Source organism: Lepidochelys olivacea (genome assembly GCF_965140295.1).
Source record: "Lepidochelys olivacea isolate rLepOli2 genome assembly, chromosome: 2".
Classification (NCBI taxonomy): domain Eukaryota; kingdom Metazoa; phylum Chordata; order Testudines; family Cheloniidae; genus Lepidochelys; species Lepidochelys olivacea.
In genome coordinates, this window is record NC_140412.1 from 206,115,740 (window position 1) to 206,131,043 (window position 15,304).

Sequence of the window (15,304 nt, forward strand, 5' to 3'; positions counted from 1 at the left end):
GTCATACAAAACACACACATTGAAGGCTTATTATTTTCAATCCATATTATTGTCTTAACATCTAGAGAACTGTGTTTTAAAACAAATCTTGTGCTCACAAAGACACTAGGTGTTAGTATACATTACGTTTTTACAGAAGGATTTATAATTTGATATTGCATTTTAAATATTGAACATTAAAAAAAAATCTTTAAACAGGTATTCCTATTTGATTGGAAACCAGATTATGTGTTATTCCACATGAGCTCTTCTTCTGCTGGTCTTTCAAATGATGCCCATTTTCAAACAAGAAATTTAAAATTTCCAGTTATAATTAGGTGACAGTTTCTGGGATGGAAAGTTATTTAGCAAATGTGTATAATGCTGTGTTGAATAGTGGGATTAACTTTTTCTTCAAACAAGTAATGCCACACAGATCAACTTTGGGCTGAAGTACTATTGTGTTAATTCCTTTGAGTTGATTGTAACCATGTTGGATGAGCTAGTTAATGTGGTCTCGGGCAAAGGGTCAAGATTACTTTCAAATACCTGTTTGGAAATGAAGCGTCGTAATTTAGCTTCTGGAAATCTAAGAGCCTGATTCTCTACTGCTTTGCACCTTGTAGAATCTTTTCCATTGTGCAGAGATGGTTGAAAATTATAGCATTTTGATACGGTAGCATTGTGCAATCACATGGTGCAGGGATAAGTATCTAAACATGACACAAAATGCATTGGAGAATCAGGCCCTGAAACTTGACGTGATGAGTAAATCCTGTGCATGTGTAATTAGGTGACTATCACAACGAAATGTCTAGATTGGTCAATGGCTTAATTTGCTAACCAAATATTTTGCTCCTCTAACCACTTCTAGCTCCATTTTAGTAATGGTATATTGTGATTTGTGGCTCTTTCCATAGAGGGAGTAAAGTGCATTTGCAACCAGCTTTCATTAACTACAAAAATTGATGTTGAGCATCCTGAGCTTAGGAGTTATGCAGAGACTCAAGGCTGGTGGACTGGAGATACAGAATTCAATTTTTCTGAAGTGTTTTCTCTAGCTGAGGACCATTTAGGCTGCTGCTCAGGCCAGGAGAGTCTAGAAAAACAAGAAGGTAAGTAGTAAGGATTTTTCCTCACTGATTTTTCTTGCCACTTAATTCCCACTTTTCTCAACCAGACCTTCGTCCGTAGTCTCAAGTGGGTACAAGGAGAGCATTTTCACATGCCAGTCCATAAACTACATGGAAGGAAAATCCATAGAACAAATTGCCTCGAGCAAAACTCCTGGATGAAGTCTTAACGCCTCAGCCTAAATTTAGAAGAAGGCTGTTTTAAAAAAACCCACAAAACTTTACACTCCACCATCTGTGTGATTTGATTGTCTTTTTGTTATAGGTTTGATACATGGGAATAAGAGTAATATTGTACCGGTGCACCCCTGTTCTCCTAGCATGAAAAGATGACTTACCTTAGTAGAAAACGATGAGGGAGGGCATAGTGTTTTTCCAGAAGGATGTTCATATCAGTCCTATTGTGAGGAGGGGAAGAGGCATTATCCAACTGCCTATGGAAACAAGCTATGATTGCAAACTATGAGACTCGAGTTCTGTTACAGCAATGAAGATGCACTTAGGAAAGACTCCACCGCCGCCCCCTTTTTCAGGCCAAACTGGATGTTTTTATTACTGGAGCAGATTTTGATTATTGAAATGCTCTCAGCAGAAATGGGCTTATGTTCTGGTCCAGAATTTACTAATCACTTAACATAGCTGGAGCTGGCCAGAACCCTTTTTGGAATTACTGCAGCATCTGCTGCTGTGCATGAGTAATGTGTAATCGTTGTTCAAGGCACCAGTTCAGCCATGCGTGAGCAGTGTTGCCATTCTCTTTAAAAGCTCTACATTAAGAATGATTTTGCTGATATTTGAAATGGTAACAAAATCTAGTTCTTGTGCAACAGGAGACTGGATGAAAAACTTCTCACTGCAGTGCACAATACTAGTAAGGGGGCTGTGGTCCAATGCCCACCACTCAAAGTAATCCTCAATCTGCAGGAGAGGGTCAGGAGGGGAAACAAATAGAAACTAATTCAAGCACCTAGAACAGTTGAGCTTTAAAAGAAAGCTGGTCTTAACCATAACTGTAGCAGAGCTGTCGTATAGTGTACTATATACACTATATATACTATATATATATATATACTACTATAGTGTAGTCTAGTTAAACATTGATAACTACGCCAAAAGCCACTGGGAACATTTGATGATCCACGTTATAGATTATCTTTACCACCCCCATAGTTGTGAAACTTGTCTCTGTACTTTGAATTACTTCCAATCCATTAGACATGATGGGCCAAATTCACACTTGGGGCTGTGAATGGAGACATTTATAGTGGCAAAAAGTCCATCAGTTAGAGGGCTGAGGCAGTGCAAGGCAGCTGTAATCTGTTCTAGTATGTTTCAGGGTTTAAGTTCTGTAAATACAAGCTGCTAATAGTGGTGGGGGTATGTTCCCACCTATATGATTTGGCACTGTTTGCATTGGGCCTGATGCAATGCCCACTGAAGTATAAGTACTTTCCTTTGAATTCGGTGGGCTGTGGATCAGGCCCATTGGGGCACTTTTTTCCCCTTTTTGCAGGAAGTATCACTGTGCGAACAATGATGGAGGTCTTGCGTGACAAAGCTAGTGGTGTCTGTGTGGACTCCGAAACTTTCCTCACTACAGCTAGCATAGTGTCTGTTTTGCCTCAGAACCCTACTTCTCCCTGCATTCACTACTTCACTGGCACTCCGGACCCTTCAAGGTAAGTCAGGGTGTCTGCTGCCCTTCTCAGGCCTAGAGGTGCAGGCTTTAATAAGGAGATTCCGGCCGTGTGTATGTACATTGAAAGCTATTAAACTGATTTTAGTGACAAATTTAGGGCCCCTTGTGACTGGCTCTGCATTGGTGAACAAAGAGGGAGAGGGTGCATATAACCGTCCTTCCCCTTTATCATGTCCCTTCACAGAGGTGTGCTGCAATTCCTGTCTATGCTCACCACACAAGGACTATGTTCTGTGTCAAAAGATTCAGCACCTGCTGTATGCCCCGCCCATACACCCTTTGGATCATGTCTTTGTTTTCAAGACATGGGTTTCTCTTTTAATGCAGTTGAAGTAGAAATCCTGGTAAATATCTATGGTACTAGGACAAAAAACATTTTGTTAATCTTAATGTAAAGAACAGTAGCTCACTAACATTCCATACATTTGGTCTTACACTTAAATCCCTGCTATGGTATTTTAACTTGTTCAGAGTGCTGGCTTTGGTAATTGAAAAATAATTCACCATGGAGGCAAGTCCTTTTAAATGGGACATCCTTTCCTTCTGTTCCATTTCACTTATGGGGGATATCAGCAGACAGTGGTAAAATTAATGTAAATTCAATTTAAGTTCTTAAATTTTAATCTTGAGAAAGAGAATAATTATTCTCACAGTGCCCCATATTATAATGGCTGAGCATGTACTGTAAGATGCTTAGTGATATTCCATTGTTCTGGCCTTTTTATTTCCAGTGTTGCCAAAATAAGTTTGAACAAATTTGTCCAAACCTCATTCTTAAACTACAGAAATGAAAACAATTCAAAAAAATGTTTAGTTATCTTAATTCAACTTTATGGAAAATGTGGCAGTTCTTAGAAGTTGCAATCTCTGCTTAGTCACCCAAAACCAACATGGGAAAAAGTTTTAGTCTTTCAGTTTTTATTCAGATGTTCTCAAAGTGTTACAAAAGTAATAATACTGTGAGTGAGTAATATTATTGTGCATGTAGCATTTAAAGCACTTCTCATTCGCAGTTTTGAGATATATTAGGATTTAATGTAAAAAAACCCAAGAACTTGAACATATTCATGTTGCTAACTAGATGTCTGACAAGCTATGCTGCATCTAGGTTGTATCACGTTTAATATAAAGTTACGGTGAAACTTTTCTTGGAATATTCGTGGTTCTTGTACTTAATTATGTCAAGAGACTTATCTTAAAAAAAAAATCCACAAAGACCTGATACAAAATCCATTAAGTCTTCGATTGACTGTATGGGCTTTAGATCAGGGTATTAATACCTCAATAAAAGGACAAGTACAGTACTGATGCCTATACTTCAAAATAGACTCTTGAAAACCAAAACGACTTTTTGCTGCGAGTCACTTTCCTAATTCGCCCCATTTCCGTTTGTTAATTTGTGAACCCACAATGTTGTTAGTTCCAGTAACTTTTAGAACAGAGTTAAAGGGAAGTTTCAACCTTGACTCAGATTTTGTTTCATAGGTTCAAATCTGATTCTTTAAAACAGGCAAGGTGATCCCTTTGTCCCTTCCTCACCCAAGTTTGTGGTACTATAAAAACCATTTCCTGTCAGAGTAGACAAGTCTGACACAGTCATGCCTGGTTACTAACATTTTACATTATGTTAGAAAGCATAAGAAACACATTCAACAGACAGAGCCTTTACATGCATCCTAGAAGCCTTGTTGGAACACTGAAGTGCTATGTGACTTAAATGTAGCTTATTGCAATTTAAAATGGAAGCTAGCAGAGTTGAAAAGCCAGTGACCACTTAAGCTTTTTTTTTTTAAGAAATAAAAAAATAAAAAAACCCACACATATTTACATGAAACATGCTAGATCAATTTGACATCACAGCTGTTGTGTTCTGCTCCCAGCCCTACTCTGTTTGTTGGGCCTAGTGGTGTGGTTTGATTCTGTATCCTGTGACTGGCAGGGAGAGTAAAAGAAAGACTTGACACACTAACCTGTACCTACTGTCCAGACCGTGATTAAAAGAACACACAAGTCTGAGTACTATATATACAGTGTGTAAACTTCAAAAAGGGAGAGGAACTGCTTAGGGTGGCCTAAGTGGCCACAGCCCCGTATAAAATTACCACACCATAAAATTAGCAAAAGAAAAGTTATGATGAATAGCAGGAAACATTTTTACGTAAAGGTTTGTTGAAACGTCCTCTTGAGAAGAAATAAAAACCCTATTGCTTAAATCTGGGCAGGACAGAGTACTGGGGAATACTATAGGGAACAACCCATGGCCTAACAAGTCTCTCTCACCATGAACTGTGAATCCCAGCTTGGGTCACTCTGCATTGTATTTTAAACTAAACCACATGCAGCTTAAGAAAATATTTGCCACTTACTGTACATTAGGGAAATTATAATTTTGGGGAGAGGATGCTGATCTGACTATCCCCTTGGACAACCAAAGGTCACTACAGTCAGATGACTATTAGTTGTCTTAGAAATCATAGAAATGTAGACCTGGAAGGGACCTTGAGAGGTCATCTAGTCCCCCTCCCACCATGCTGAGGCAGGATTAAGTAAACCAAGACCATCCCTGAGAGGTGTTTGTCTAACACCTTCTTAAAAACCTTCAGGGATGGTGATTTCACGAGTGCTTAACTATCCTACTAGCTAGAAAGTTTTACCTAATATCTAACCTAATTCTCTTGCTACAAATTACTTCTTGTCCTACCCTCATGGACACTGAGAATCATTGATCACCATCCTCTTTGTAACAACCATTTATCTATTTGAAGACTCCCCCTTCAGCCTCTTCTCTACATAAATATGCCCAGTTCTTTCAACGTTTCCTCATTGGTCATATTTTCTAAATCTTTTATCCCTTTTGTTGCTCTCCTTTGGACACACTCTCCCATTTGTCCACATCTTAGTGTGGTGCCCAGAACTGTACACACTATTCCAGCTGAGGCCTCACCAATGCTGAGTAGAGCAGGACAATTACCTCCTGTGCCTTACATGGTAATATATCCTAGAATGGCATTTGCCTTTTTCCACAACACTGACTCATTCAGTTTGTGATCCACTATAACACCCAGATTCTCTTCTGCAGTACTACGGCCAAGCCAGTTATTCCCTGTTTTGTAGTTGTGCATTTGATTTTTCCTTCCTAAGGGCTGTATTTTATACTTGTCTTTATTAAATTTCATCTTGTTGATTTCAGTTCTTCAATTTGTCAGTCATTTTGAACTTGAATCCTGTTCTTCAGAGTGGTTGGAACCCTTCCCAACTTGATGTTGCCCACAAGTTTTATAAGTATATTCTTAACTCCCATCGTCCAAGTCATTAATGAAAATACAGAATATTCACAGAAGACAGACCGTTCTGGGATTCCACTTGATAAGTTCTCCCAGCTTGTAGTGAACAATTGATAACTACTCTGAATATGGTCTTTCAACTTGTTGTGTACCCACCTTACAGTTAATTTCATAGTTCTTATATTCTTCTCATAAGACTGTCATCTGGGGCCTGTCAAAAACCTTACTAAAATCCAGGTATACCACGTCTACTGATTCTCCCTTCCCTTCCCTCCCCCCTGCCAATGGGCTGTTTACGCCATCAGAAGAAAATTGAATTAGTTTGGCATGATTTGTTCTTGACAAATCCTTGTTGGCTGTTACTTATCTTACTATCTTCTAGGTTTGAATAAATTGATTGCTTAATAATTTGTTCCAGTATCTTTCCATTTATAGAGGCTAGGCTGATTGGTCTATATCGTTCCCCAGGCCCTCCTCATTCCCCATGTTAAAGGTAGGTACTGTGTTTTTCCTTCTCCAGTCCTCTGGGACCTCACCCATTCTCCATAAATTCTCAAAGATGGTTGCTTTAGCTACTTCCTGAAGTACTCTAAGGCCTGGTCTACACCGTGGGGTGGGGAAGGAGGAAATCTATCTAAGTTGGGCAACTTCAGCTACGTGAATAACGTAGCTGAAGTCGACGTACTTAGATCTATTGACCGCGGTGTCTTCACTGCGGTAAGTCGACGGCTGACGCTCTCCCGTCGATTCTGCCTGCGCCTCTTGCCCTGGTTGAGTACCGGAGTCAACGGGAGAGCTCTCGGCAGTCGGTTTATCATATCTAGACTAGACGCAATAAAGCAACCCCCACTGGATCGATCGCTGCTCGTCAATCCAGCAGGTAATGTAGACAAGCCCTTAGTGACTAAGAGACCCCTGTGGGATCACTTTAGTGCTGAAGGGAGGTTCACCCTTCACCTGGAACTCAAGTCTTCATTGGACTCTGAACAAGGCAGTAGGTAGGCTTGCTTCTCCAAAATACTCTTTGCCTTACCAAGGCCCATTGCTCTCCCATCTGTGTCGCATAAAGGCTGCAGCAGGCTTTAAACACCCTTTGGAATTCCTTTCCTTGCCATAGCAAAGCTACAGCCTCTAGCCTGGCTGCAAACAGACAGACTTGCAGAGGTCCTTCCCTCTCCCCATCACAGGTGCTGGAACAATTTATATAGTGGGGGGTGCTTAGAGCTTTGAACCATACTGTAAACCCCTGTATATAATGGAAACCACTTACACCCAGGGGGTGCAGCAGCACCCCTAGCTCCAGCACCCTATATTCCCCATAAACCAAGGTTTGTACACAAGACATTAAGAAAAAACAGCCACACCAGAGTTCCTGCTTCTCTGTGAGTTAAAACTTTTCTAGACAAACTATGATCAAATGTAATAAAAACTCACTTTCAGCTCTGAGTTTGTGTGTCTTTGTGAAGAGAAAAGCTGTCCCACTCTGGTCATGCCAGCCTGCTTCCTCACTCCCTGAAAACCCCTAGCAGCTGATTGTCTGTCTTATAAATAAGAAAGGGTTGGGTTTCAGGGAGGCTAATGAGCCTCAGGTTCATCTGAGCTCTGTCTGTTAACTGTTGCCTCCCCAGCCGGGAGTCACAAAGCTTTTCTTCTCATCCGCACTCCCCATCGTTCCCAATAGGAAACACTGACAACATGAATGTATGCAAAATGTTAGTCTCAGTGCAGTTCATTGGACAAGCATCCTCCTCACAAAACCCCCAACATATGGCACTGGGCGGGTGAGGTGGTCTATCGTCTTATCTAACTGGTACTCTCATTGGCAGTTTCTGCAGATACCAATGATTCAGTGGGCTTGGAGACTGAACTGTCTCCCTTAGCAATGGTCACTGTGGTTTAAGACTGAGCTGCATTGTTGGGACAGTGTGCGCTGCTCCTGCTTCCGCTGTTCAGAGAGCATTTCCATCTCCATGGCTGTCAATCAGAGACAATAGGTGCAGCTAAAATACAAATAAAGAATAACAGCCCATTTCTGCATGCTACTGTCACTTCTGCTTTACATGCCTTCTCTTAAAAAAATCTGTAATAAAAGACATGTCTTGCCCCAGTTTGTTCAGGTCAGAACCTTTTGATGGCAGGGCTTCTCAACAGTGATGGATAGAGCAGCAGTGATGGACTTCAGTTTCCTGGTCCATCGTTAGTTTTCAATCTTCTTTTCAAAAGTCCTTCACCTTTTAGCATCCTCCTTCACACTGGCTGAAGGGCACTGCCTTAAAAAACAAATGTGTGACATGCAGTTTATTAAAAGTATTTGCTCTTGTGTTCCTAAGCAAGAGGTTAGATCTAGATTTTATATATGAAATTCCCTTAGGTTAGGGACAGGTTTCAAATCCAGTGTTTAATTTTGAGCTCCCATCTAATTCCAGATTGAAATGCTTTGTTTGATGAAAAATATTACAGTATTTTCTGTGTAACCATTTCTTTAACCTCTCCTTGACTTCCCAATTTGGACACTGCTGGTCAATGCCAAATCTTCAGAGATACTTAGTAGGTTGTGTAATAACTTGGCCAGAAATCTTCCTCTAGCCCTCATAAGTGGGTGGCTTTAAATATATCCACCTTCAGTTTGTTTCAGCAAAGAAATTCTGAACTGAGTGCAGGACTTAAGATGTATATTGTGTGAAGAGCTTTATTGACATATAAATTGATGCTGTGCAAATGTAAGAGCACTGGGAAGTTTTAGGTTGGGAGACTGGTTCTGAGCCAGTTAATTTCTTTGAAAACTCTAAGCACAGCTTCCACAGACTACTTAAAGTGTGGAATGAGAGAACATGAAGGAAAAAAGAAAGCAAGAGAGTAGTATGGGGCTAAACTTTGGGATTTAAAGATGATCAAAACATTTACCCTCTTCTCCCACCACCCCAAAAAAAAAATCAAGAGGAAGGAAGCTCAATGCTATAATTCACAGAAATGGGGAAACTGACATGGAGGGGGAGAAAGAGAGGTTAATATGTAAAGCTTTGCAGGACCTAGTGTTTTTGAAAGCAAATGGATTTTTCTTGTGGCATGTGTTCCTTCTTTTAGAAGAGGTTATTTTTGTGCCATATCTGACCCCATCCTGCCACAGTAATATAGATATGCACATGCAATACTGTCCAATGCATCTCTGTTGGCAAAGTAGCCTGGATATACTGCTGAGTGATATACACAATGTCCCTGTGAATAAGGTTCTTATCTCTTTCAGGTCCATATTTAAACCTTTCATCTTCGTTGATGACGTCAAACTAGTACCAAAAGTTCAATCGCCTTTTCTTGGTGATGATGATCCTGTAAAAAAGAGACCTCGGTTCCAGGAGAAGCCTGACCGGAGACATGAACTGTACAAGGCACATGAGCGGGCCCGATCTGTCACTGAGAATAATCAGGTAAAGCCTCTAGGACCTGGAGCCTTTAGAGACAGGTTTTTTTCTTAAAACTAAAACACCCGGGATCTAAAATGCTGACTGTGGGAACAAAAATTTGTATGTTTGCATGACTTACGCTTCATTCTTTCTAGAAAAGTTTCTGTAAAATCTTTTTCCACCGAAACTTTTAAATCTAATTAAAAGGAAATTAGTGGGGTTCCCCCCACTTAAAAATCTGAATAGAGGCTTAGAAGTAAAAATGGAGGAGTGAACATTTTAGCCATGGTTGGTTGCATTCTTTTCTTACTAATTTTTGTAAACATGGAACTAAAAAAAAATTCCCATCAGATGTTGGCAGAGTTTATTATTCAGACTCTCAGCTTATAGAATTTTAAAACGATGAAAGTTGTCTGCTTCTGTATAGGGCTCATGCGTGGTGGTGGGCTTTTTTCTTTAAGTGCTGCATTATTGAACACTATCAAAGTTTAGAGATGTTTACAAAAAACTGACAGGTTGCCCAAGTTGCCCCTTAAAAAGAATCAAAGGGAAACTTACAAGAGCCTGAAAAACTCATATAAAATCCCTCAAACTTTCAAAGGCAATCATTGTACATATGTGACATGCGGGGCACAATCCAGATCAGTGGGGGGCTGTGTCACCTCTGCCTTGCAACCTTGTGTACCTTACAATGCCTTGCTGATGTAGCTCCCACCTGTGCCGCTCACAAACAGCCTTCCAGCATGCAAGTCACACCCTGACTGTTTGTGTGTAACTGCAGCCTGCCAACTATACCCTGGCTCTCACCAGCCTGGGTTATACTGCAGGGTGACCACAACACATTCCCAGTCCTAGATCTTTTCCCCAGAAATGTAGGTCCTGTACTGTCCAGCCCTGTTCTGGACAGTATAAATATATTGTCTGTTGTTCCTATAGGGGAATAACATGCCAGTTTATTATCTTAAAGAGTTACCCAGACACTTCAACTTAATCACACTGGATTAGATAAAACAGTAAAACAAGTTTATTAATTACAAAGATATTTTAAGTGAGTATAAATAATGAGGCATAAAAGTCAGAAGTGGTTACAAGAAAAGTAAAGATAAAACTCTTACTAGTATCTACTTAAGAAACTAACTCTGTTGCAAAGCAAACTTTCTCGCCACATGCTTCCAGCAGATTACTGACCAAACTCTCAGGTCAAGACCCATCCCCCAGAGTCCAATGGTTGTTTCTTTTTGTCTTTTCAGGTGTGGAGAATGAGGTGGGAAAGAGGGAGGGGAGTCTCTTGGGGTGTTTGTCCCTCCTTTTTATAGTTTGTCCTCTCAAAAAACATTTCTAGCTGAGACCCAGAGACAGAGTCTATGTGAAAGGATAGTCCCTGCTGGGTTATTTTCACGTCTTTGAACTTCCATTGTGTTCCCTCCTTGCTTGATGACTCTGTTTACTGCTTAAATGAACATTAAGGCAAACACACATTCCTTCATTAAGTCAGGTCTGCCCTACTGCCTGGGTGGAGTTGTGGGGTTTGAAACATGTGTTAATAACATCATACAGGGGACTCTTATTGCTTCACGTACAATGTTGGCACACATTTTATCAGGACAATACTGACCAGCAAATTGAGTTTTCTAATGATATCTTACAAGGCATACCTTGTACAAAGATTATTACAGTAGTGTGTCAAGTGTGAATACAGCGGTATATTTGGTCACAAGATACAGAGTTATTTTGAATGGTGTTACTGGTTATTGGGATGTGTTATAAAACTTTTGTCACATTATAATAGGATTGTGGCAGGAATATCACAGGTTGAACTGTATCCCGGAGTACTGAGATGTCGGAATCATAGAATATCAGGGTTGGAAGGGACCTCAGGAGGTCATCTAGTCCAACTCCCTGCTCAAAGCAGGACCAATCCCCAAGTAAATCATCCAGCCAGGGCTTTGTCAAGCCTGACCTTAAAAACCTCTAAGGAAGGAGATTCAACCACCTCCCTAGGTAACGCATTCCAGTGCTTCATCACCGTCCTAGTGAAAAAGTTTTTCCTGATATCCAACCTAAACCTCTCCCACTACAACTTGAAACCATTACTCCTCGTTCTGTCATCTGCTACCACTGAGAACAGTCTAGATCCATCCTCTTTGGAACCCCCTTTCAGGTAATTGAAAGCAGCTATCAAATCCCCCTTCATTCTTGTCTTCTGCAGACTAAAGAATCCCAGTTCCCTCAGCCTCTCCTCATAAGTCATGTGTTCCAGTCCCCTAATCATTTTTGTTGCCCTCCGCTGGATGTTTTCCAATTTTTCACATTAGTCTTGTAGTGTGGGGCCCAAAACTGGACACAGTACTCCAGATGAGGCCTCCCCAATGTCGAATAGAGGGGAACGATCATGTCCCTCGATCTGCTGGCAATGCCCCTACTTATACAGCCCAAAATGCCATGGAATGATTCATAATGTATAACTTTTTGTTAAAGTTATGACATCTTATGCAATTCCTGTTTCAGCAGTCGTTTGTGTTCACATATTTGTTAATGTGAATTTTACAAACTCACATTTATAGTTAGTCTTGCACATCTCATCTCTTGCAATGGAGTGGCTTTTTATACCTCAGAGCAGGAATTTTGTTTTCCCTCTAAAAAGAAGTTTTTAGAAATTACCAAACTGAGACAGCCCTGTCTGTATCCTGTCTAGTAGGGAATGTATCTAACATTGGTTGGTGTGTTGAGGCTTGTCATAAATATAAAGGGAAGGGTAAACACCTTTAAATTAAATCCCTCCTGGCCAGAGGAAAAACCCTTTCACCTGTAAAGGGTTAAGAAGCTAGGATAACCTCGCTGGCACCTGACCAAAATGACCAATGAGGAAAGAAACTCTGAAAGCTGGAGGGGGGGAGAAACAAAGGTTCTCTCTGTCTGTGTGATGCTTTTGCCGGGAACAGAAAAGGAATGGAGTCTTAGAACTTAGTAAGTAATCTAGCTAGATATGCGTTAGATTCTGTTTTGTTTAAATGGCTGATAAAATTAGTTGTGCTGAATGGAATGTATATTCCTGTTTTTGTGTCTTTTTGTAACGTAAGGTTTTGCCTAGAGGGATTCTCTATGTTTTGAATCTGATTACCCTGTAAGGTATTTACTATCCTGATTTTACAGAGGTGATTCTTTTACTTTTTTCTTCAATTAAAATTCTTCTTTTAAGAACCTGATTGCTTTTTCATTGTTCTTAAGATCTAAGGGTTTGGGTCTGTGTTCACCTATGCAAATTGGTGAGGATTTTTATCAAGCCTTCCCTGGGAAAGGGGTGTAGGGTTTGGGGAGGATTTTTGGGGGAAAGACATTTCCAAGTGGGCTCTTTCCCTGTTATATATTTGTTAGATGCTTGGTGGTGGCAGCAATAAAGTCCAAGGGCAAAAGGTAAAATAGTTTGTACCTTGGGGAAGTTTTAACCTAAGCTGGTAAACATAAGCTTAGGGGGTTTTCATGCAGGTCCCCACATCTGTACCCTAGAGTTCAGAGTGGGGAAGGAACCTTGACGAGGCTCATGAAGTCCGTCAGCAGAGAGCACTGTGTACCCCATACCGGATGGTGCTGGAACATGAGTGGTAAACATCACATGTATAACTACATCTTACCCTGGGTGGTGTGGACCCCCTTTGGGCTACAGGTTGAGCAGCATTGGTCCCCTCAGAATTTGTGTAGCCGAAGATGTCCACTCTTGTAAAGGCCATGAAAGAAGATTTCCCTTGAGGAGAAAGTGACCTTAAACCAGGCAAGTCACAAAAGGACCACTCTACAGATGGTCAAAATTGTCAGAAGGAAATGCCTTTCTCACTTCACCCGCAATAAAGAGGGCAGAATAAAGAAGTAGGTAGCTATCATCAGCAGAGCTCCAATTATTACAATCCACACTGGCTAGCAGTATAGAGCATGTCAGCCTCTCCTCCCCATTGTCCAAGGCTCCCTCCTTGGTCTTTACCCTTCCATCCAAAATCATTGGTGCATACTCAGACCTGTGTAGGAATGGTCTGATGCTCTCTTGCGAGACTGCCAACTGCCTCCTCTCCCTCTTGCTGTGCTGCACTGATGCACAAGGAAACGAAGAGTAGGAGCTGACAGAGAATGAGAACAAATGTTGTACAGGGGGTAGCAGTAGTCTGTCCTCAGCAGAAAGCAAGAGAAGCCAGGGTTTCCTGCTGACAGCTCAATTCAGACTCCTAGTGGTGGAGTTTAAGAAGGAGAATTTAACTGCAAACCCTCCAGTTAGATAAAAGGGGATCCGATTTCTCGAGGGGGCTTACAGAAGGGGTCTGCAGCTGCAGACAACTATAATCAGCACCAGTGTTCTAAGGATTCAAACACTGGTCTGTTGAATTAAATCAATAATCTGCCATTTTGGCAAACTATGTACAGTAGGTTGATGACTCCCCCATTTCATCATCAGCACAACCAGGTAAATTCAATGGCTCCACCAAATGCCATGCATCATGAAAAAACATCCTATTTATTGTATCTTCTCCTAGTGCATCCCATCTCATCCGTTAAGGGAATGAAACAAGATCTAGTTCATTTTTTTTCTGTAAGATTCATTAGACACATGCCTTCTGATTATTGAGCTAATAAAGGAAAAGACTGTTCATAGTGCATTTTTCAGAGGAAAGGGCTATTGAAAACCCTCTTTTAACATAGTGACACCCACCCCAGTTCTGTAGCTTTAAATGATGGTATTTTCTCTCAGAAAAGTTTTGCTTTTGTTTTACACAAAGGCCTGAGCCCAAAAAGCAAACAGAGCAGCCTATTTCTGTTTAAAACTTTCTGACCTCAACCTGTTAGTCTTTTGCTATCAGCTGTAGAGTCACATAGACCCACAATCAGAAAAGCCCAGCAGTCCTATGGTGGTGATGGAAGTAACTGATACATAAGGTGACTTGAAGGCTTCTTCAGTAATTATAAATGGTAAACTTGACAAGTTTAAGTTACCACGTTTAAAATTTTTAAAAAAGGCGGTAGTGGATTTGGAAAATTAATTTGAGGCCAACCTCCAAATCATGGAGAATAAAGAAGAAAGTCAGACTGAGTCAGCCCACTCTGTATGAAAAGTATTCAGTGTTCTGAGGTGAAATTTTAGAACACCCTTAAGAGCAAATACTAAATTCACCAGGGCCCATGATGCTGAAACTTTGGATTCTTGATACTCTGAAGCTTAACATAAGTGACTCTAGCCTTCTGGGGAAGAGCTATAGAGTACCAATAAGAAAACCTAAAAAACTCCCAGCCACCCTTCCTGCTAAAAATGGTCCTTCTGAGTGTGAGAATCTCATTTGCAGCTTCCAGTATAAGTGAAATAGTCTACGAAGATAGAAATGGCATTTTCTTTTCAAGGAGTCCGTTCCAAAACACACACAGCAGTCCTGCCACTTGATGCAACCATTCACAGACACTCACGTTGAAAGTGGACTTTTATGCTAAAAACTAGCTAAAGCAATATATTTTCTGGAGAGGACCTTCTACATAGAAAATGTTGAAAAGCAGCAGCCAAGTAAACCTTTCAGTTTCTGACACAGATGCAGCCCTTATTCCGGGCTAGAATCTTTCTTCTCTGTAATTTAGATGTAACGTTTGATCTGTCTTTCACTTTGATGCTGTTTGACTATACAAAGGTTAAAAGGTAAATGGGCAAACTCATTAATTTTAATCCCATGACTAAACCTAGAGTAAAGAGGGTGATGTTCTGCGGGATACTGTTCTACATTCTGTTCTCTGTACCCGTGCCTGGTTTTGGAAAATCCTTCCGGGAACTCCTGGCTGTTC

At 40.7% G+C, this 15,304-nt stretch overlaps 1 protein-coding gene across 1 annotated transcript in view; it reads left to right on the plus strand.

Annotated features, from left to right (window-relative positions):
- Positions 1–15,304, plus strand: part of SCRN1 (secernin 1) — a 58,954-nt gene that overhangs the window by 42,436 nt on the left and 1,214 nt on the right. The window contains exons 5-7 of the mRNA XM_084620038.1: positions 900–1,094; positions 2,626–2,791; positions 9,340–9,520. Of these exons, the coding sequence (XP_084476164.1) occupies positions 900–1,094; positions 2,626–2,791; positions 9,340–9,520 (542 nt within the window). The remainder of the gene's footprint in view (positions 1–899; positions 1,095–2,625; positions 2,792–9,339; positions 9,521–15,304) is intronic.